The sequence below is a fragment of the Tiliqua scincoides genome, chromosome 4 (genome assembly GCF_035046505.1).
Source record: "Tiliqua scincoides isolate rTilSci1 chromosome 4, rTilSci1.hap2, whole genome shotgun sequence".
Taxonomy (NCBI): Eukaryota; Metazoa; Chordata; class Lepidosauria; order Squamata; family Scincidae; genus Tiliqua; species Tiliqua scincoides.
Window position 1 is genome coordinate 43,578,609 of NC_089824.1, and position 21,598 is coordinate 43,600,206.

The 21,598-nt window shown below is 43.8% G+C and overlaps 1 protein-coding gene across 1 annotated transcript in view; it reads left to right on the forward strand.

The window, feature by feature from the left end:
• Positions 1-582: 582 nt before the first annotated feature.
• CYP7A1 (cytochrome P450 family 7 subfamily A member 1) overlaps positions 583-21,598 on the forward strand; it is a 29,188-nt gene continuing 8,172 nt past the window's right edge. The window contains exons 1-2 of the mRNA XM_066624959.1: positions 583-632; positions 20,921-21,161. Of these exons, the coding sequence (XP_066481056.1) occupies positions 589-632; positions 20,921-21,161 (285 nt within the window). The 5' untranslated portion in view covers positions 583-588. The remainder of the gene's footprint in view (positions 633-20,920; positions 21,162-21,598) is intronic.

Below are 21,598 nucleotides of genomic sequence, written 5' to 3' on the forward strand. Positions count from 1 at the left end.
GCTGCCAGTGGGGGGATCACGTCCCCATTGGCCCTACTAATAAATGATTTTCCTCCAAATTCTTGTGGCACACCTGTGGACCACTCACGGCACACTAGTGTGCCATGGCACAGTGGTTGAAAATGTCTGCTCTGTATGTATGCTCTAACCCAACCATTCTCAGTGGGAGCCTTATGGCCCCGTGGTGAGCCCAGTATGATGATGATGCTTATATACCGCTTTTCAATCAGAGTAATTCACAAAGCAATTTACATAATACAATCAATCAATCAAATAAATGGTTCCCTGTCCCCAAAGGGCTCATAATCTTAAAAAAAAAATACAGAATTGACACCAGCAACAGCCACTAGAAAAGACAGTTATGCTGGGGCAAAAAAGGACAGTTGCTCTTCTCCAGGATCAGAGGACACCACTTTAAAAGTGCTTCTTTGCCCTGTTAGCAGGGGTCAGCAGTATGCTGGAATGTTCAAGTTTTCTTGGTGTTAAATAATAAATGATTTTATGTGTATCTGTTTGTGTTGTATCCTTGTTTGACAGGGGAGCCCTGGAACCTGAGAAGAGCTCCTAAGGACCATAGCCAAAAAAAGGATGAGAATGGCTTCCAATGCAAGCCTATGCCTGTCTACTCAGAAGTAAGTCCCATTATATTCAATAGGACTTACTCCCAGGAAAGTATGTATAGGATTGCAAGCTGCATCATCTTCCAGAACTACAGTCTGCTATTCTTCCCCCCCCCCCAATAAAACATGGATTTCTTTTGCTCTTGTACACTGATAACATATCAGTCTCATGCAGCTTGCTCTAAACAACCAAGGAAATGGTGGAGAATGCCTTACAAAGGATTTGTAAAGCAGTTGGCTTTGCCGCTGGTGTTCCTGGAGAGGGGACAAAATGCTAAGTTTTTTCAGGTACAGGATAATAATAATAATAATAATAATAATAATAATAATAATAATAATAATAACAACAACAACAACAACAACAACAACAACAACAACTTTATTTTTACCCTGCCTTTCTCCCCGAAGGGACTCAAGGCGGCTTACAACAGATTAAAAACATAATTTAAAAACAAGTAAAAACATATTAACACATCATAAAAAACAGCAGTCAGAATAAAAAATAGGTAAAAAGAGCATAGAGCAGCAGCAAGTCGTAAAAGAATCAGGCCTGTAAAAAATATTAAAAGATGTTAAAAAGGCCAAGAACTCAGAAGGCTTGTTTAAACAGAAGGGTCTTCAGGCGTCGCCGAAAGGTCTCAAGAGAAGGAGCCATTCTTAAGTCAAGGGGAGGGGAGTTCCATAGCGCTGGTGCCACTACTGAGAAGGCCCTATTTCTTGCCGCCACCCCACGTACCTCCCTAGGCGGCGGCACTTGTAAAAAGGCCTTCTCTGATGACCTAAGAGGACGAGCCGGATTGTACAGGAGAAGGCGATCTCTAAGATACCCTGGCCCAGAGCAGGATGCCTGTGTAAAGCACCCCTCCCCCTGAAAACTTAGCATTACCCCCCCCCCCCAGGAATGCCAGTGGGTTTTGCATCTGCTCAGCTACCAAATTAGGGGATGAAATTAACAATCTGACTTGGTGCAATGGCACTAATTCACAATTAGCAAAAGGAAAAAAAATGCTACCAAATTGTCAGAAATTGCCTTCTTCCAGGATCAGATGGAACTGACTTGTAAAAGGGAACTCCTGAAACTGCCAGTAGGATCAGGAAGATTTGGCTCTTCCTAGTGGAAGAGTGTAATAACTGCTATGGGCGCAATCCTAACCCCTTATGTCAGTGCTTTCCAGCACTGACTTAAGGGCAATGCAGCTCTGAGGTAAGGGAACAATCATTCCCTTACTTTGAGGAGTACTCCGTGACACCCAACTGCAGGATGCAGCACACATCCCATTGGCACTGCTATGCCTGTGCTGGAAAGTACTGATGTAAGGGGTTAGGATTGCGCCCTATGACAGACAACTAGCCCTTGTACTCCTCTGTATTGGTTCTGAACCCCTTTCACCATGCCTTGGTTCCTCCTAAGCCAGTGGTCTTCAACCTTTTTCATGCCATGACCCGAATAATATATCGAGTATGATGCTGGGGACTCACTGATATAACAGCAACCACAGAATTGCAGGCTTACTATAAGAACTCCCCGTTACTGCCTGGCTTCAGCACAATATCTATCTTGCCCTGGCCCTTACTATAGTTAGTATGTGGATCCTGGTTTCCATACTTCCTTCTAACTGAACAGTTCTCCCCATCTCAGATAGCCAGTAACCTCAGGCAAGGATAATAACAGAAAAAGTGTGGAATGGCACCTTCTGTTTAAAGGAAGAAGATATATTCAGAGGTGTTTTGTGCTTCTTTCCTCAAAATGGACAGTGCCATCTGTGCTGACCCCATGAAAATGGCAGCCTGATGTATGAACTATCAGTGGGGGTATGCAGGGGTACAATAACCAGCGGGGGGGGGGGGAGTGGGGAATTGGATGCACTATAATCAGATAAGGCTCCCCTTCCCCTTAAAAACAACGAACCCTACTGTGAACATATCATTAAAATGACTATTATGGAGCAGTAATGACAGCTCATTTGTACCATGGCTTTCACACTAACCACAAACTATTATTTATGAACACATAGATTACAGTTTCTGCCTGCCAAACAACAAGGTAATTACTTACAGCATTTGGAGGAAAGAAAGGAAAAGTATACAGTACACAGTGGCAGTACAATTGCTGTTGCTTTCTGCACCGTGGAAAAAATTAGGGAATTAGGACTATGGCATTGACTGTGGACACAGGAAAGGTAGACCAGGAAGGGAGTGGAGTGACATTTTTGACTTTCACCCAAAGGAACTAGGCTTTTCCTGCCACTAACCTCAAATAGACTTCCTCTACAAAAAAAAGTGATAAGATGACAGCCCAATGCATGTCTACTCAGAAGAAAGGAAACAGGAAAAGAAAAAAAAATAAATTATTTTCTTCTAAAAGGAATTCTGTATAACATTTAACAATACACGATTTTTCACAAAGTTTGAGCATTTTTTAAAATACCTCGGCATCGGAAAACGTCCTGCCTTTACTCAGGCTAGCTCAAAACCTCCTGACACCTGAGATGACATGCCAAATGCAGCTTCCCCTTACCTGTTGATGTAGCAGCCTGTGTTCCTCCCACTGTTCAGTATTCTGGCTCTGCACTTCCAATCCAGGGAGTGGAAGGAGAAGAAGGAGCAGTGGAGGCATGTAGGAGACCCATTTTCTGCCTAAGATGACCACTTCGGTTTGCCTTACGGCCAGCCCTTCCTTTACGCTGAAAATCCTCAGAATAAGTGGGCAGGATTCCACAGTGACTCGTAGAAGGAAAGACACTATTAGCTAAATGCACCTCTGATGAAGGAAGGTTCCTAAGAGTGCTTTCTGCAATCTGTTGTATTAAAAAACAAAACTCTAAACCATTGCTGATGTAATGATTAGTTGCTTGGTCTAATAAATCTAATTTATAATAGGAAAAAAATTAGTCTTACTAGATTAGACCCGTATCCCATTTATCCAGCATTCTGTTTCCAGTAGAGATCACCAGATGTAGCTGGGCACTGGGAAATTCCCAAGCAGGGCACAGAAGCAATATTAAACTGTAGGGTATCAAAAAGAGAGAGAGAGAGAAAATTTTTTAAATCTATTTAGCTTTCATTAAACATGTCACATGAATAGCCATTTTGGTCTGCAGTAGCATAGGAACCCAAAGACGACTATGATGTCCATCTTAAAGATTAGCCTGAAATCCATTTTAAGGACTGCCTTTCTTGACCAGCTGAGAGAGCAAATGACTGGCAGGTCAAGGGAGGGATCCTGGTTGAGATCTCTGCCCAGCTCCCTGGGGTACAAGAGGAAGAGATGTATGCTGGGGAGGGTGTCCGGTTTTGGGGAGCAGAAATGGTGAGCAATGTCCCATTGCAGTGTGTGTTACATGCCAGGAGAGAGGTGCCTTGCAGTGCTGCCTCAGAGTTACCACTAAGTACGGATATATATCTAAAAACATTGTGTAGGTACTGTAAATTAGTACACCATCCCTAAGCTTGCTAAGTGGATAGACAGACCTGTAGGTGTGCAAATGAATGACTTACATACGTATTAAGGGGGCAATCCTAACCAACTTTGCATTGCCCTTATGTCAGTGCTGGAAAGTTGGTTAGGACTGCAGCCTTACAGCCCAATCCTATCCAACTTTCCAGCACCGGTGCAACTGCAATGCAGCCCTGGGGTAAGGGAACAAATGTTCCCATATCTTAAAGGAGGCCTCTGTGACTGCATCCCCAACACAGGAAGCAGTGCATACCCTATATAAGCACAGCAGCACCGGCACTGGAAAATTGGATAGGATTGGGCCCTTAAAGTCTCAAAGTTTTTCCATTACAGATCTCCAATATCCACCCATTATTCTTTTTTGTACTGTCATATTCAGTATATTGCTTCTTTTATTTATACTTTTGCTGTTTATTCCAGAGAACAGTTCTCAAATGATGGGGAGGGGAGTTGGGGCTAATTCTAATCAATTTAAAGACTAAAGATTGAAGAAATAATGTACGCTTCCAATAGCATTTCCTCCCATTTGGGGAGTGACTGGTCATATTTTCTGGGTTCTAAAGAAATCTTCCCTCTGGGCAGATTGGCTAGTAAAATTGGGCTATAGAAAATATGCCTTTGGGTATGTTCTGTAGTAGGTTTCTTCTTTGATTATCTAGAACAACTTGTTCTACAGATGCGTTTCTACATGTACTGTATGGGCTTGTGGTTTGTGACGCTGTTGTCTTGTTTGCTTAATTGAGTCACTGGATCTCACAGAGTTGGAGCATGAGCTTGGATGATATGCTTATTTGGTCTTTCTAACTTTAATTCTGTGCTGTGGGATGAAATACAGTGTGATAAAAAAACTCTGGCATTTACAGAGTGCCAGAACAACTGTGCCGACAGAACACAAAAAAAGAAATGCATGGACAATTCGGCACATAAAGTTTGTGCCTTTTTTTGTCTTCTATTAAAACAAATAGCTGAATTACATTCTTGAAGGGGAACATCAGGCTTGTTGCTCCATCTGCTGGAACAAGCACAACACGTGTTGTCACGTGTTGTGATAAACCTTGTGAGTGGAAAATTATGCAACTTTGGAGTTTCCTTCCTCACAATATGTTTCTCATGCTGGGAAATTTATTGCATGAATTCTATTTATAATACTTAAGTATTAAAGTAGTTAGCACTGCACTACTTTAGTAGTGTGAAACACTAAAAAGTGAGCTACGTGCTTTCTGAGAAGAGGATAAGATCAGGCTAGATCAGGACAAAGCAAAGTCACTAACTCTGACTGGAGCTCTTTGTGGAGATCTGTGGTCGTCGTCTCCCCTCCCCCCATATGATGTAATGTTGGAAATTCCTGGAGTTCCTGATAAAATCTCCAGGATTGCTTTCATTAGTCTCTGGGAGATTGATACTGATTCCTGAAGACTCCAGGGCATTCCTAGAGGTTTGGCAATCCTAGGCCAAACGCCAGTGGTGTTGCTGGGGGGGGGGTGCTGCACTGGGTGACGAGCAGGGGGGGTTGCACCACTACTTGCCAACATTTTTTAAATCTTGGTATTTACGAATAATATCATCATGATATACATCATTCGATGCGTAATTTCATGCAGAATGCAATTAAATAAACCATGTCTAAAGATCTTGATTCTATCAAAAATTATAAACAAAAAACCAGCGGGGGTGTGGCAATGGTGCATCACCACACCCACTGTCCAGGACATTGCCCTGCCCACTGCCTGGGAGGAAGTTCATCATGGGTGTGACGTGCTCGCCTCCTGCACCAGGTGACACAAACCCTAGTGCCGCCACTGCCAAAGTATTATCAAATCCAGCATTCTTTTTCACAGGTGGCCAGTCAGATACTTCTGAGAAGCCCACAAACAAGAGAAGGCAGTACTTCTCTCCTACGTTGCTCTGCTGCAGCTGAGTAGACTGCCCTGGAGTCTTGAGGTAGCATCTAGTCATCAAGATAGCAGTCATTGATAGACTTTTTGGAATGGTTCAAAGATTACTGGTTATTTGGGAAGATGTTTAGACTGTGCTTTTCAGAAGATTACCAAACAAAAGGACTGTATTAAAGAATGACTCCCTATCTTTCAGAATTGACTCCCTATCTTTTCACAGTAGCCAGGATGATAGTTGCAGCAAGATTTTGGAAAAAAACAGAGGTACCAACTGTTCTGAATAGGTTATAGAAAACCTGGCAAATAGTTGACATGGTGAAATGGACAAATTATAAAATGGAAAAGGGTGAAGATGTAGTGGACAGATTTATTGTATATTAATGCACTGAAGGCATTAGTGCAGTAAAAAACAATAAAAGCATCGTTTATGAATTACACTAAGTGCTGTACAATAAAGTGAATAGTTCTTGCCTGCTGGCTCACAAACTAGAAAACAGGTGACAAAAAGACAGGGAACCTGGAAAGAAAGAGGATGTATTTGCAGCATAGAGTTCAGGCATGCCAAGGGAGGGCACCAGGATGAGGTCTCTTGTTATCTGGTGTGCTCCCTGGGGCATTTGGTGGGCCGCTGTGAGATACAGGAAGCTGGACTAGATATGCCTATGGCCTGATCCAGTGGGGCTGTTCTAATGTTCTTATGTTCATTTTACCACTATGGGAAAATCACTATAGCTTGCATATTGACAGCCCAGTCCAAACTTGTGCTGGAGCAGGTAGGCCAAGGGGCCTGTGCTTCATCCAGTGCAAGTTTGGGGCCAAAAGTGGCACAGCCTGAGGCAAGGGGAAACTTTTCCCCTTACCCTGTGCTGTGCTGCAGCAGCCCCAATAGATCTACTTGGATCTGCGCCACCTCATCAGGTGGCGCAGATCCAAGCAGAACGGAGTGGCCAGGGGCTGCTCCATGCCACCCAGGAAAGGGGTCAGCATCCAGCTCCCTGCCCACTCCCAGGAACGCCTGCTGCCCACCCTCCCCTGCCCCAAAACGCCTTCCTCCCACCTCCTCCCTGCCCTCCCCATGCCCTCCCAGACCCCTGCATTGGCCAAACTTGGCCAACGCAAACTTACCCCACTGGGGCTGGATCTGGCATGGGAAGGCCAATGCAACTCTTTGTGACAGCCTTCCCAACTCCCAGGTTGGCACAAATGTGCGTTACAACCTCAGGATTGCGCCCTGAGTCATTTTGCTGTATCCAGGTACAGGGAGAATGGACACACACCAGCTAGCCATGCCCCTTATGTCATGGCTTCCTAGCCATGCTCCCTGTAGTTCCTGGGTACAGCGTTTTCTGAGGAAGAAATTTCTCACCATGATTTGGAATGCTAATTTGCTAGTGCTCCAGATTATGGGGAGAAAGTGTCCTTGGGATTCATTGCTGCCACCAGACAAACACTGTACCGGAGAAGAGGAGGGGGTGTGGCTAGTAAGTGCATTTCTGTTCCCTTTTACAACATACCCTGGTAATAATAACTGAATAGGGTTTGATAGCCTTACTAAATTCAAAGGCCCAGTTCAGACATCCTATGCAGCTGTGGTTTAGTTCTGATTCTGTGTAAAATCCCATGCTTAGGGGACAAATTTGCATTCCCTGTCGATTTTTCAATGATTTTTGCTAACTTCTACAGCAGAACTAAGACAAGAGAGGTCCCAGATCTATAATTCGGTATATAAGGAACTATGTAAATATGTAGATCTAAGATTTGAAAGTAAAAAAATTTAAATGAAATGCAAATGACAGATAGTTCAAATTACCATATAAACTGCTGACATAAAAAATTAAGCAATTACATTAAGGAACATGTTAAAGAACAAAAAAAAATCTGAATTTTCATTCATGTAAACATAAGTGCTGGATCTTCCATTTTGCTTTAACAGGATATCTTTGCCCATAGAAACCATAACACAATATCAAACGCTTATGGCTCCCTCTACCGGACTTGCCGGAGCATAGCAGTTTCACTGGGAACTCGGCTACACAGGTAACATGTTCTAGATACTTCACTGTTCCCAAACACCTTTGCATATGCCAAACAACCGTACCAGCTTTTCAGGTGAAGAAAATGGGGATGGAGCACACAACAATTTCTGTAATCTTTTTGGAAAGAAGAATTCTGATTAATTTCTCACCCCACATGCAACCACCCAAAAACACCTGGCTTGCTGCCCTGTAATATCTAACCAGCTCCTCATATGTGGTTTAAAACATGTTGTAAAACTTCTGAACCAGTCCTCATAATCACTAATGCTTATCAAATGGGCCCCATTCAAAGTCAAAAACATGAACACCCAAAAACCGGAAGTGCCTTTCTAGGACCACCGGAAGCCATTCTGAGGCTTGTGGAGGCTGCTTGTTGCCTCCATGGGCCTCAAAAGAACCTCTGGAGGTGAACGAAACACAGCTCTGGTCGCCTCCAGAAGGCTCAGTTGGGGCCAAATCTGGCTCCACACAGGTCCAGAGGAACTGTGTTGAGCCAGATCCTCAGATGGAAATTCCGCAGATAAACAGGCTCCACCTGTATTCCTGTTCATTAGCCTGTACAATATCATGACTATTAATGCAACTTAAAGCATGATGAGAAAATGATAACAAAACCATTGAATCAGGTGCATTCTGTATTTAGACACATGTGGCATGGAGCAGCCCCTGGCCACTCCGTTCTTGATCAACATTTTCATAGTCAACCTGTGTTGCTAACTTAGCCCTGGTCACACAACTTTTGTATGTGCACTACATGGGAATGAAGAGGTGGGATTGCAGCAGCAAGCCCCTCCTCAGCTAAAATGCTTTGACCACAGTGGTGCCCTGTACAAGTGGAAATCTAATTTCCATTGATTCCCTCTCCTGCCACATCTTCTCTGTGCCACTTCTCACACTGTTGGGGAGTGTCCCTAACCCTTTAGAAGCAGCTTGGACGTTTGTGCAGGAGACTGCAGTAAAGGAACATGGTGAGAGAAAGTGTTGTTGCTTGAGCAGAGTTTTGCATGCATGTCTTTGGATTCAGACAGTACCTGAACTATATGCAAGTATGCATGGTTGGACTCTTTCTGAAAACCTGGAAAAGAGAGTTCCAGTTGCACATAGAGAACCCTAAGTGAGTGCAGTAGTATGCAGTTAGGCTCCTTACAGATGTTCAGCTAAAAGCATACCAAGAGCTTGCACATAACTACTATGACTTATAACCCTTAATGAACTTTTCCTCCATAAATTTGTCCATTCCTCTCTTAAAGGCATCCAGGCAAGATGCCATCACTACTTCCTGTGGCAAAGAGTTCCACAGACTAGTTACACGCTGGGTAAAGAAATATTTTCTTCTCTCTATCCTGAATCTCCCAACACTCAACTTTTGTGGATGTCTCATGGTTCTGGTGTTATTTGAGGGGGGAAAGAGCATCTCTCTATCTACTCTGTCCATCCCCTGCATGATTTTGTATGTCTCAATCATGTCCCCCCTCAGGCACTTCTTTTCTAGACTGAAGAAGCCCAAACGCTGTAACCTTTCCTCATGGGAAAGGTGCCCCAGCCCAGTAATCATTTTGGTTGCTCTCTTTTGCACCTTTTCCATCTCCACTATATCCTTTTTGAGATGTGGCAACCAGAACTGGGCACAATACTCCAGGTGTGGCCTTACCATTGATTTGTACAACAGCATTACAATATTAGGTGTCTTATTCTCAATGCCTTTCCTAATGATGCCAAGCATGGAATTAGCCCTCTTCACTGCCACCGCACATTGGGTCGACACTTTCACCAAGCTGTCCACAAGGACCCCAAGATCTGATCTGTCTGAGACAGCTCAGAACCCATTAGCCTGTATGTAAAGTTTTGATTCTTTGCCCCAATGTGCATGACATTACACTTACTTACATAGAAATGCACCTGCCATTTTGCAGCCCAGTCTCCCAGTTTGGAGAGATCTTTCTGGAGCTCTTCACAATCTCTTCTGGTCTTCACCACTTGGAAAAGTTTGATGTCAACTTTGCCATCTCACTGCTTAGCTCTGCCTCCAGGTCATTTATGAACAGGTTGAAAAATACAGGTCCCAGGACAGATCCCTGGGGCACTCCACTTTCCACCTCTCTCCATTGTGAAAATTGCCCATTGACACCCACTCTCTGCTTCCTGGACCTCAACCAGTTCCTAACCCAGGAGAGGACCTGCCCTCTAATTCCCTGACTGAGGAGTTTTCTTAGCAGCCTTTGGTGAGGGATCGTGTCAAACGCCATCTGAAAGTCCAGATATATAATATCCACGGGTTCTCCCGCATCCACATGCCTATTGACCTTTTCAAATAATTCTAAAAGGTTCATGAGGCAAGACTTACCCATACAGAATCCATGCTGATTCTCCCTCAGCAAGGCTTGTTCGCCTATGGCTGGGGTCGGCAACCTGCCATTCTGGAGCTGCAAGCAGCTCTTTCAGCCTTTTGCTGCGGCTCCGTGTGGGGCCAACCCATCTGGGGGGGAGGGGCTCGCCCCTCCCGCGACGCAGCCACCGCTCACCAGGAGCGCACGAGTGCAGCTCCCACGCATCCTGCGGCTGCGCCCCACCCCATAGGAGAGGGCGTGAACGGGCTGGCGGAGCAGCTCCTGCCCAAAGAGCCCGCACCGCCACTGAGGGCGAGTCCCCGCCGCAAGTTCCCTCCTGCCCGAGCCGCAGCGCAAAAGCAAGCAATTGAGTGCAGCTGCTCAGTCCTCCTCCCAAGCTCTGAGCACAATCCTGTGCGTGTCTCCTCAGAAGTAAGTCCCATTGTGCTTGCTCCCAGGAAAGTGTGCCCAGGATTACAGCCTTCAAGCTCCCTACTCAGCATTCCCCCGTCACTCACTCACACTTTCACTTTTCCATTTCCTTCACTTGGAAACTTGAAAGGGGTTTGGAGACCCCTGCATCAGATGGGATTCTGTATATGTTTGTATACTGTATGTGTAACATACTGTATATGTAGCACCAAAGCATATTTCATGGTTGTGAAGTAATCACTGTTAGTATGCCTTTTATTTTATGCAGTTTTGAACTCTTAGCTTGTTTGTTCAGGAGCACTTTTGTGAACAGTGTTAAGTAGTACTAAGTGGTCTTGTTCAGAGGTAGTATTGTGTGTAAAGGCATTTACAAAAATACAGAAGTAAATGACTGTAAAGAATCCTTCACTGCCTGTATCCTTCACAAGCAGTTCACCTGTGCACAATCTAAAACAGTTGTTCTCAACTGTGGGTCTGGATCTGATTTTTAGTGGGACCTATAAGAGGGGAGTGTATTATATAACTGTGACCTACAAGAGGGGAGTGTATTATATAACTGGGACCTATAAGAGGGGAGCGCAAACTATATATGCAGTGTTATCTTCATTTTAGATGTCAAAAGGGTTTTGTGGCTCCCAAGGTTTTCTTTTTTCCGGAAAACGGGTCCAAATGGCTCTTTGAGTGTTTAAGGTTGCTGACCCCTGGTCTATGAGCACAATCCTAACCCCTTAGGGTTAGGGCTGGTGCAGCTCCCCTTAGGTGTGATATAGATTTTTAGGGTTAACCTAACTTCTCTCAGAGGAGGAACATTAGGAAAAAGCATGACTAGTGTTTTTCTGTTAATAAACAGGGTAGTAAATGTCAAGTTGACCTGCAGAGAGAGAAAAACATGTGCGTCATAGCTTTCCCAAAAGGAACATTCCAGGGTCTTGTGAAATCAAAGTTGCAGGCCAGAACTTCCATACTTGGCTAACAGATTTCCCAGTTAGGGCTAGAACCATGCACCAGCATGCCAAATAAGGAGAGGAAAATGACGTGTATATCACATGGGTCACTTGTTTGTGACAGAGTACAATTACAGGAGTTTTGGGTGTGATTCGGAGAGAACTCAATGGACCACCATGTGGTAACTTCGAACCTGTATCCATCCTAATCTATTCTTAATCTGTAAATAGCATGTAAATAAATTTTTCTATATGCTTTTAAAGGAGTCTGTCTGCTTAGCATTTTGACCCAGAGACCAAGTCCCAGAAATCTCTCTATCAGGTGGGGCTGGTGCAGCTCTGCTTCGCCAGATCTTGAATTCTGTGTTGGGTATGAGGCCTGACATAGAGTCTCTGAAGTCTGTGCCAGCAAAATAGCAGGTGGAGACTTGAGAAGCCCCACTGCAGGGTTTGGGACTTTCTCTGGGGGGAGGGGATGGCAGCCTCTACCCCCCACATTACTTTCCCACTTTTTAATAAACTTCTTTTGCTTTTACACTTTGCCTTCCTGTAAAACCAGTTCATTCAGGAGGGAGTGGGTTGCCACATCTGTCAGATTGACCATGTTCTGCTATTGGTTCATTTTAAGGAGATTCACCTGTATTTGGGGGCATTCTTTTAGCCTTGGAGGGAGGCTTTTGCCAGATGCCTTCCCTGTCTGGAATCCCCAATTTTGGGTGTGTCAGTGAACTACCACTCCTGAATTAATTCCCAGTTTCCCCAGTTGGGGAAAGGTAAAGCAGAAAACAGGAAGGTAGGTGTCAGTTGCTAATGCCTATACACCCAATTGGTTTTCCATCTTTCCTTATAAATCCACAGGGTCAAGTTCAAAGAGGAAGAAGAGAACAAACTTTAAATTTTTTTAGTTTTGACAGTAGATTAATAATAATCCTATACACACTTTCTCTTACTCACTCTGTGCATACTTACTAGCAAGTGGTACTATATTCAATGGGGCTGTGAGTTGCATCATATTGCTGTTACAGAGCCGGAACAAACATTTACAGCCCAAACCTATCCTTTTTCCTGCCATACCATGCAGCTGTGACAAAACAGGCTGCACTGCATGCTATGGTAGTGGTGGTAGCAAATCAGGACACTTGGGAGAGGTAAGGGAAAATATTTTCCTTTATCTTCCCATAAGCCGCCTGCTCACCAATAGGTCTCTTTGGACCAGCGCAAGTCCAAAGAGAGAAAATGTGTCAGGGGCTAGGAATGTGTCAGGAGGCTATCATCTGGTGCAAGTCACTCTCTTAGGGTTTCACCCCCTTCCATCACGCCTCCCGCCGTCCTCCTTTCCACCCCATTGCAATCCCCACTGCCCTGTTTCACCCTGCCACGGCTTACTGTTGTTAGTGAGCACTCCTTTGTCCACTGAGGCATGCTGGGCCTCTGTAGCCTCTCTGGTAGTGGTTCAGAAGAGGGTGGCTTGCATTCAAAATTTTCTGAGGTTGGTGTTGTCATCTATGAAAGTCTCAGCCAGTCTGTGTCAATCATTAAAAAAAACAACTCGCACTTCAGGGATAAAAATTCTAGTCCAGCTCTTTCCTTTTTCTTTGCTAGTTTTCTGTTTACAGGGGATTCATAACTCTAAAAACCGATATCTATCACCTTCAGTTTGCCTGAGGTAGAGCAGTCCATTCTAATACAATGCCTCCAAATTCTCTCAAGACGTTCTGTGGCACATGGGATTCAGAAATCAGCATAGACAGCATTCAAGGGAGTCATTCATTTCAATTTAGAAAACGTGGAATTGTGAAGGGAAATTTTAAAATTTAACAAGCAAGGTAGAGGTTATGATAAGTACATTCAAGCACTACAAAGTTTTCTGGCTAATCAGTTTTTAAATCAGCTGTCCTTTTTGTAGGCCTTCATGGAGTCAGTTTTAAATGGTTTATCTGTTTTCAAATACAGTATGTGACTATTTTTGAATATTTAAAATAGCTAACCACAAGAATAGAAGCAATAACAAGCTTGGTTCATTGCCCTCCCATCTCACTTATTAAAATGAGCAGTGAGGCTACAAGCTGGAGCTGACAACACTGCTCATTATTTAGGCTATTTTTGCTTGTGGGTATGGGGAATTTCAGTCAGTGCCAGCATTTGTTGGAGGCCTTTGCAGGGAAGCAAATGAAAAGGGGGCTGAAGGTTCCATCCTTCAGGTAATTAAGTTATGGAATGTCTAACTAACAATTGTCAGAACTTAGTTATTTTTGCCTGTTTGCAGTCATTCCAGTAGGCGTACAAAGTCTCTAGGTCAGTGATGGCTAATCTTTTAGAGACTGAGTGCCCAAACTGCAACCCCAAACCCACTTTTTTTATCACAAAGTGCCAACACGGCAATTTAACCTGAATATTGAGGTTTTCGTTTAGAAAAAACAACTCATACATTAACATCTTTTACCCACTATTACATGTAACCCTTAATGAACTTTTCCTCTAGAAATTTTGTCCAATCCCTTCTTAAAGGCATCTAGGCAAGTTGTCATCACTGCTTCCTGAGGCAAAGAGTTCCACAGACTAATTACATGCTGGGTAAAGAACTATTGTCAGGGAGGGGGTGGCTGCAAGACCATGCCACTGCTCATTTTCTCAAACAAGAAAATATATTTTTTTTAAAAAGCCCCACCCACAGAAGTGGGCACTAAGGCTGCAATCCCAACCACTCTTTCCTAGGAGTAAGCCTCATTGACTCTAATGGGGCTTACTTCTGATAGACATGCACAGGAGCAGGATCCAATCCCAGGCACTCTTTCCTGGGAGTAAGCCTCATCAACTCTACTGGGGCTTACTTCTGAGTACACATGCACAGGAGCAGACTCCAATCAAGCTTGCAGAGCCGCAAAATTGAAAAGGGAAACAAATGCGGGGCAGGTGGGGGTGAAGGGAGAGGAGGAGCAGACTCCAATCCCAGGCACCCTTTCCTGGGAATAAGCCTCATCCACTGTAATGGGGCTTACTTTTGAGTAGATGCACACAGCAGTAGCTCCAAGGCTGCAATCCCAGGCACTCTTTCCTGGAAGTAATCCACTCTAATGGGGCTTATTTCTGAGTAGACACGCACAGGAGCAGACTCCAATCAAGCTTGCAGAGCCGCAAAATTGAAAAGGGAAACCAATGCAGAGCAGGTGGGGGTGAAGCGAGAGGAGGGCAGTGAGCGCAGGGGGCGGAGGGAAGCAGCCCGCCCTCCCAACACACGGGGCTCGGAAAAAGCCTCCGTTTCCTTTAAAGGGACACGCAGCTTCAGCGCCCCTCCCCAGGCTGCCTGGCTCAGCGCTGTGTGCCGACAGAGACAGCGCTGCATGCCCTGTCTGGCACGCGTGCCATAGGTTCGCCACCACTGCTCTAGGTTAACTTGCAACTGTTCCAGTTTACTGCATGATGCATAAGATTCAGCTCCACCTGCTGGTGTCAAGTGCTATTACATCGTTTGGAAACTGATTTTCTACCAAGCCTTTCTCTTCTGTATTGGTCTTTCTTGCCCATTTTGTTTATCCTTTTTTGGTTAGACTTTTAATAAACTGTTTATATTTAAACTCTGGGTCTGCTTGGTTCCTAGTATGGGAAGTACACTGCTCAAAACAATAAAGGGAACACTTAAACAACACAATGTCACTCCAAGTCAATCACACTTCTGTGAAATCAAACTGTCCACCTAGGAAGCCACACCGATTGACAATCAAGTTCACATGCTGTTGCACAAATGGAGTAGACAACAGGTGGAAATCATAGGCAAGTAACAAGATACCCCCAATAAAGGAGTGGTGCTGCAGGTGGTGACCACAGACCACTTCGCAGTCCCTATGCTTTCTGGCTGATGTTTGGGTGACCTTTGAATGCTGGTGGTGCTGTCACTCTAGTGGTAGCATGAGGCGGAGTCTGCAACCCACACAAGTGGCTCATGTAGTGCAGCTCATGAGGATGGCACATCAATGCGAGCTGTGGCAAGAAGGTTTGCTGTGTCTGTCAGTGTGGTGTCCAGAGCATGGAGGTGCTACCAGGAGACAGGCCAGTACACCAGGAGACATGGAGGAGGCCATAGGAGGGCAACAACCCAGCATCAGGACCGCTGCCTTCGTGCCAGGAGGAACAGGAGGAGCACTGCCAGAGCCCTGCAAAATGACCTCCAGCAGGCCACAAATGTGCATGTGTCTGCTCAAACAGTCAGAAACAGACTCCATGAGGGTGGTATGAGGGCCCGATGTCCACAGGCGGGGGTTGTGCTGACAGCCTGACACCGTGCAGGACGTTTGGCATTTGCCAGAGAACACCAGGATTGGCAACCTCGCCACTGGCGCCCTGTGCTCTTCACAGATTAAAGCAGGTTCACACTGAGCACATGTGACAGATGTGACAGAGTCTGGAGACGGCAGGGAGAATGTTCTGCTGCCTGCAACATCCTCCAGCATGACCGGTTTGGCAGTGGGTCAGTAATGGTGTGGGATGGCATTTCTTTGGGGGGCTGCACAGCCCTCCATGTGCTTGCCTGACTCCATGTGCTTGCCTGACTGCCATTAGGTACTGAGATGAGATCCTCAGACCCCTTGTGAGACCATATGCTGGCGCGGTTGGCCCTGAGTTCCTCCTAATGCAAGGCAATGCTAGACCTCATGTGGCTGGAGTGTGTCAGCAGTTCCTGCAAGATGAAGGCATTGATGCTATGGACTGGCCCGCCCGTTCCCCAGACCTGAATCCAATTGAGCACATCTGGGACATCATGTCTTGCTCCATCCACCAGCGCCACGTTGCACCACAGACTGTCCAGGAGTTGGCGGATGCTTTAGTCCAGGTCTGGGAGGCGATCCCTCAGGAGACTATCTGCCACCTCATCAGGAGCATGCCCAGGCGTTGTAGGGAGGTCATACAGGCACATGGAGGCCACACACACTACTGAGCCTCATTTTGACTTGCTGTATGGACATTACATCGAAGTTGGATCAGCCTGTAGTGTGTTTTTCCACTTCAATTTTGGGTATGACACCAAACCCAGACCTCCATGGGTTAATAAATGTGATTTCCATTGATGATTGTTGTGTGGTTTTGTTGTCAGCACATTCAACTATGTCAGGAACAAAGCATTTAATAGGAATATTTTGTTCATTCAGATCTCGGATGTGTTGTTTAAGTGTTCCCTTTATTGTTTTGAGCAGCTTATATTAGATTGTTACATCTCCTAAGGTTGTAGGTGCTACTGTGAAAGTGAATTTGATAGGAGCCCTGAGGTTTGGTATTTTCCTGGGTTTTTTGTGTGTAAGGTTTTTTGTTTGTGTTTGTGTTTTTTTATCGTGTGTGGTCCAGACAGTCTTCCTCTGTTGGGCCTGATTGCCTAGAGTGGTAGCTGATAAATTCTACCTAGATCTTTGGTCAATCAGGTATGTGTCCAAAAAGGGGACATAGGGGAACAGGAAGGGAGTGAGCATGCTAACCACTTGGTGCTACTGCCCTGGATCAGCCCACAGACACTGAGAACTCCTCCTCTACCTCAATTATTTTCAACCAGTGTGCCACTGCACATTGGTAAGCAGCAAATTGTCTGCAGGTGTGAAGTTGGCAGGGGTATCATTTATTAGTAGGGCTATTGGGGATCTGAGCCTCCTACCAGCAGCACAGAGTGCCTTGCCAATTGTTAAACAGATGATGTGCCTTGACAATTTTAGCACCTTCTCAGTGTGCTGTGAGATGAAAAAGGTTGAAAATTGCTGCTCTATCGTGACACTTGCCTTCTTTTATATGCAAACAATTCCTTAGAAATCAATTTTACCATTTCCAGCTTCCAAGTTGGGGCTTCAGGGAGAACCATGGCTTTCCAAGCTTTTAGTACCAATCAGTCCAACATGCCAGCAGGTCAGAGCCAATCTTGCTGAGAAATAATGAATGCCCGTGCAATATAGACAGTCATTAAGGCTGTAATTCTAACGCTTACTGGGACTAAGTCCCATTAAATACAAAGGGACTTCGGAATAAACATGCATAGGAGAGTGCTACAGTTTTGTGAATTTCAAGAGGATCTCATGGCAACAATCAACTACTTAGCCACAGTTGAACAAAAATGTCCTGTATGTGAGATGAGTGGCACTTTCACCATGTCTCCATCTAGTTGAGCTAGTAGAAGAGAGTAGTTTAAGCAATGCAATGTGGTGCCAATGGATTCATGATATTTTACCCCTCTTGTATCCATGTTAGACACTCTAATATAGTCTGTGATGGGTGCAAATCTAGGAATGTCTTAGATCTTTCTTTTAGTTCTGCTCCCCATACGCTTGCCTCCTATCATGAGCCAGCTGAATGAGAACCCAATCCTGAGCTCCTTAGCACCAACAGTACAAGCATACAGCCGGTGCAGGGTGTCACAAGTGCTCTAAGGCACACCCACAACACCCTGTCAGTTCTGGTGTCTACCTATCACTGGCCAGCAGTAGTGAGGCTTTGGGGGGTGGGGGGAGGCATTCTGGGGTGGGAGAAGGGCAGGATGGGGGAGGAACTGGAGTGAGAGGGGGGTGGGACTGGCTGGATCATGAACTCTGTGTTGGGCCAGAAGGCCCAACACAGAGTCTCTCAAGTCTGCACCGGCAAAATAGCTGGTGCAAACTTGAGAAGCCCCATTGCAGGCTTGGAGCTTTTCCCAGGGAAAGGGGCCCTCTGGCAGCTGCCGCAGGGCTGCAAAATGCAGTGGTAGCCACTTTGGCACCGCTGCACCCGGCGGCAACACCACCTTTGAGATTGGGATGTTAATCTTGTTGCCATCCCTGATCTGCCAAGTTTTATCCTTAGCTCAGTTGTCCTCAGTTGGCAACCCTAATGGGGTCAGATAATAGTATGCCAGACAGCCACCTCACTTAAAGCTAAGCTTGTACTATAAACTATCCATGGTAAATCTGCATGACAGATGAAAGCATGTCTGAGAGACCTTTAAATTATCAGTTATTACTGTTCTGTGATTACTTTTGACCTTCACTGATAAGTGATAATCAGCTCAAGGCCATCAGCTGAAGTATCTAATCAATTCTTTCCTGTTGTTTTTTTTCAGGAATTTTGGTCCAACAGAAGGTGTAGAAATTTTGTCCAGAAATAGTTAATTAATAGCTTGCATAGGTTATTGCAGTTCAAAGAAGTGCTGAATACTCCTACTGAATATAAAAAGTGGCTCTTGAAAGGCTGCTGTATCAGTCTCAGGCTTGGGTGTAAACATCGTTTTAACCTTGAAATTTCACTTCACTTGCTTGAAATGTTGGTATCAGCCTTGTTATGGGTAATAATGGTGATTCTGTGTGGTGGTTTGTGGTTTGTTCTGGGAATAAGGAGGAGGTAAGGAGGATTCTTCTCTTTATGCATACTTTGGTGAACCTTGAATTTGTTTCTTCTTGAAGATTCTAATGCATGCATCAATGTTCAAAATGTTGTGGGTTTAGCCAAAAGTAACCACTGGAAAAAAAAAAAAATGTAACACTGAAACATTTAGTATGCTTAATTCATTTTTTTTCCAGGTGTCCAGGCATTAAAAAACTAACAGAGGCACTTTTATTTAGCTTTATACAAATATCAAGAAAAAAATAAAAGCCCATAAGAAACTAATTTGTATATCAGTTATTAAATTATATGAATTGGAACATTGGGAATCAGACTGATCAGAAGTGATTTGAACTGCTGTCCTTTTGAACCTAGCTGTCACTATCACCTGCATAGAGTAGATATATAAATTATATGAATAATAAACTGATAATTTTGTCCTTCTTGGCTTCTTTTCAATGTCAGACATATTTCACCAACGTCAACCAAAATTTTGTAATTTTGTTTTATATGTTCAGTCATTGTACCATGAGGTTTATTTGATCTTCTTACTAGTAAATAATGATTCTAAAATATTTCAGTTCTATCAGTTCAATACTGAAATACATCAGTGTCTCTGTTTGATATTTCTCCTTTTGTCTTCATATTCTATTTTAGGCTATGGATCTTGAAACAGATTAAATTAAAACAGATTAAATTTATCTATGTATGTATCTTGAATATGATTTGATTCAGATGCTAAAATGAACAAGTATATCTAATGACACTACAGCTCAGCATTCTCAGTTAAGTGTGGTGGTGGTTAATCCATATCCCATCATGGCCTGGGAAACTATAAGCTCCAAATGCGAACTGATAATCAGTTACCAGTTTGTCTTAAATATCTTCAAATTATTCAGTTTACCCTGGAAGTGTGCACTGCCAATCCAATCAATCAATCAATCAATACTTTCCTGGTTTTTACAGACAATTTGACTGCATGATCAATATTTCTTAATACTGCATGTGCTTGCCAAACTTTCGAAGCCTACATTAGTTATTGCCATTATAGCATTTATGGCATTTGTGTGCAATGCTGAGTTTTTTAAGACATAAAATTATTATTGATATTGCACAGATCTTGAATACAAATGTTCAGGTTCTAAATGGCTCCACAGGGCATTAAACTGACTAGGAGTTGACTAGCACACAGAGGCAGTAATGTGTAAGTGGATTATCCACATCAGTAAAAGCTGGCAGGCTTGATTTCTATGCAAACATGCACACATCAGCAGTACTCAGACATATTGTGCCTAAGAACAAACAAAACCGAGAAGTCAAAAACCAAACAGATGTTGCATGTATTAAGCCAAACTGGCTGCCAGACCTGACCTAGGAAATTTGCTGGAGTCCCCCAAAGGTGACGGTTTCATTCAGAAAGTAACATGTTCTTTAAAAAAAGAAAAGCTGCTTCAACATGCATTCCCATTCCCCCCCCCCCGTTCATTCATACTTTACAGTATTTGATCATAAAATTGATCTGAGCAAACATATTTTGCCATGAAATAACATTGCTGTTTAAAATTATTAGATGAAACACCCCAGTGTAAACAAGGTAGAAGTGATATGTTTAAAAGAGGAAGGAATTGTAATCAAATGTGATTTATCGTGTGTGTGATACATTCTCATTACTGACGCTATAATGAGCTTCTCTATTGTGCAAAGTCATTATTTCCTAGTTATCTACTACCCTCTAAGTGGATTTATGGCTCAGTGGTCAGCAATTCCTTCTAGCAGTGATGGAAACTGTGTGATCATCTATTTATGATGCTTGCTTGGCAAACTTGAAGGTCAAATATTAATTTACAGTCCTAATCTACACCGTGTGTATTTTTTTTTTGCAGACGTCTGAGTGAGCCACCCTTGGAGAATGGGATGCTGCCATATCTGGGCTGTGCTTTGCAATTTGGGGCCAATCCCCTCGAATTCCTCAGAGCAAGGCAAAAGAAATATGGCCCCATTTTCACTTGCAGGTTGGCTGGAAAATATGTCCATTTTTTGACAGATCCTTTTTCATATCATTCAGTGATGCAACAAGGAAGACATTTAGACTGGAAAAAGTTCCACTTTGCCACCTCTGCAAAGGTAACACCTTTCAAAATATGTTATCTTCAGAAATGCAGTTATTATAAGCTTTATTTAAAGTGAATTTTACAAAGAGATGTATCAATTGCAAAAATTAACGTTCTTGCAGATCAGCCTAAGATAACTTAAGGGTTGAGTCATATTAATTTCAGTATAGTTGTCAGATAAAAACTGCAATCCTATGCAGATTTACCTGGGAGTAAGTCCCATTGAACTCAGTGGGACGTACACCTGTAGAAATGCCTAGGATTGTGTGAGAGCCCAATCCTAATTAAAGACTGTCCACAGATCACTGTGTGGCATTAGCATATAGGCCCTTCTGCATCTTGCAGATCACTAAACTATGCAGGGGTTGAGTGATGAGTAAACATTTATTTTATTTTTATGATTGCAAACTGGAAGTGGGTCGTGATAGCTATTTTTAGCTTTTTTGAGGC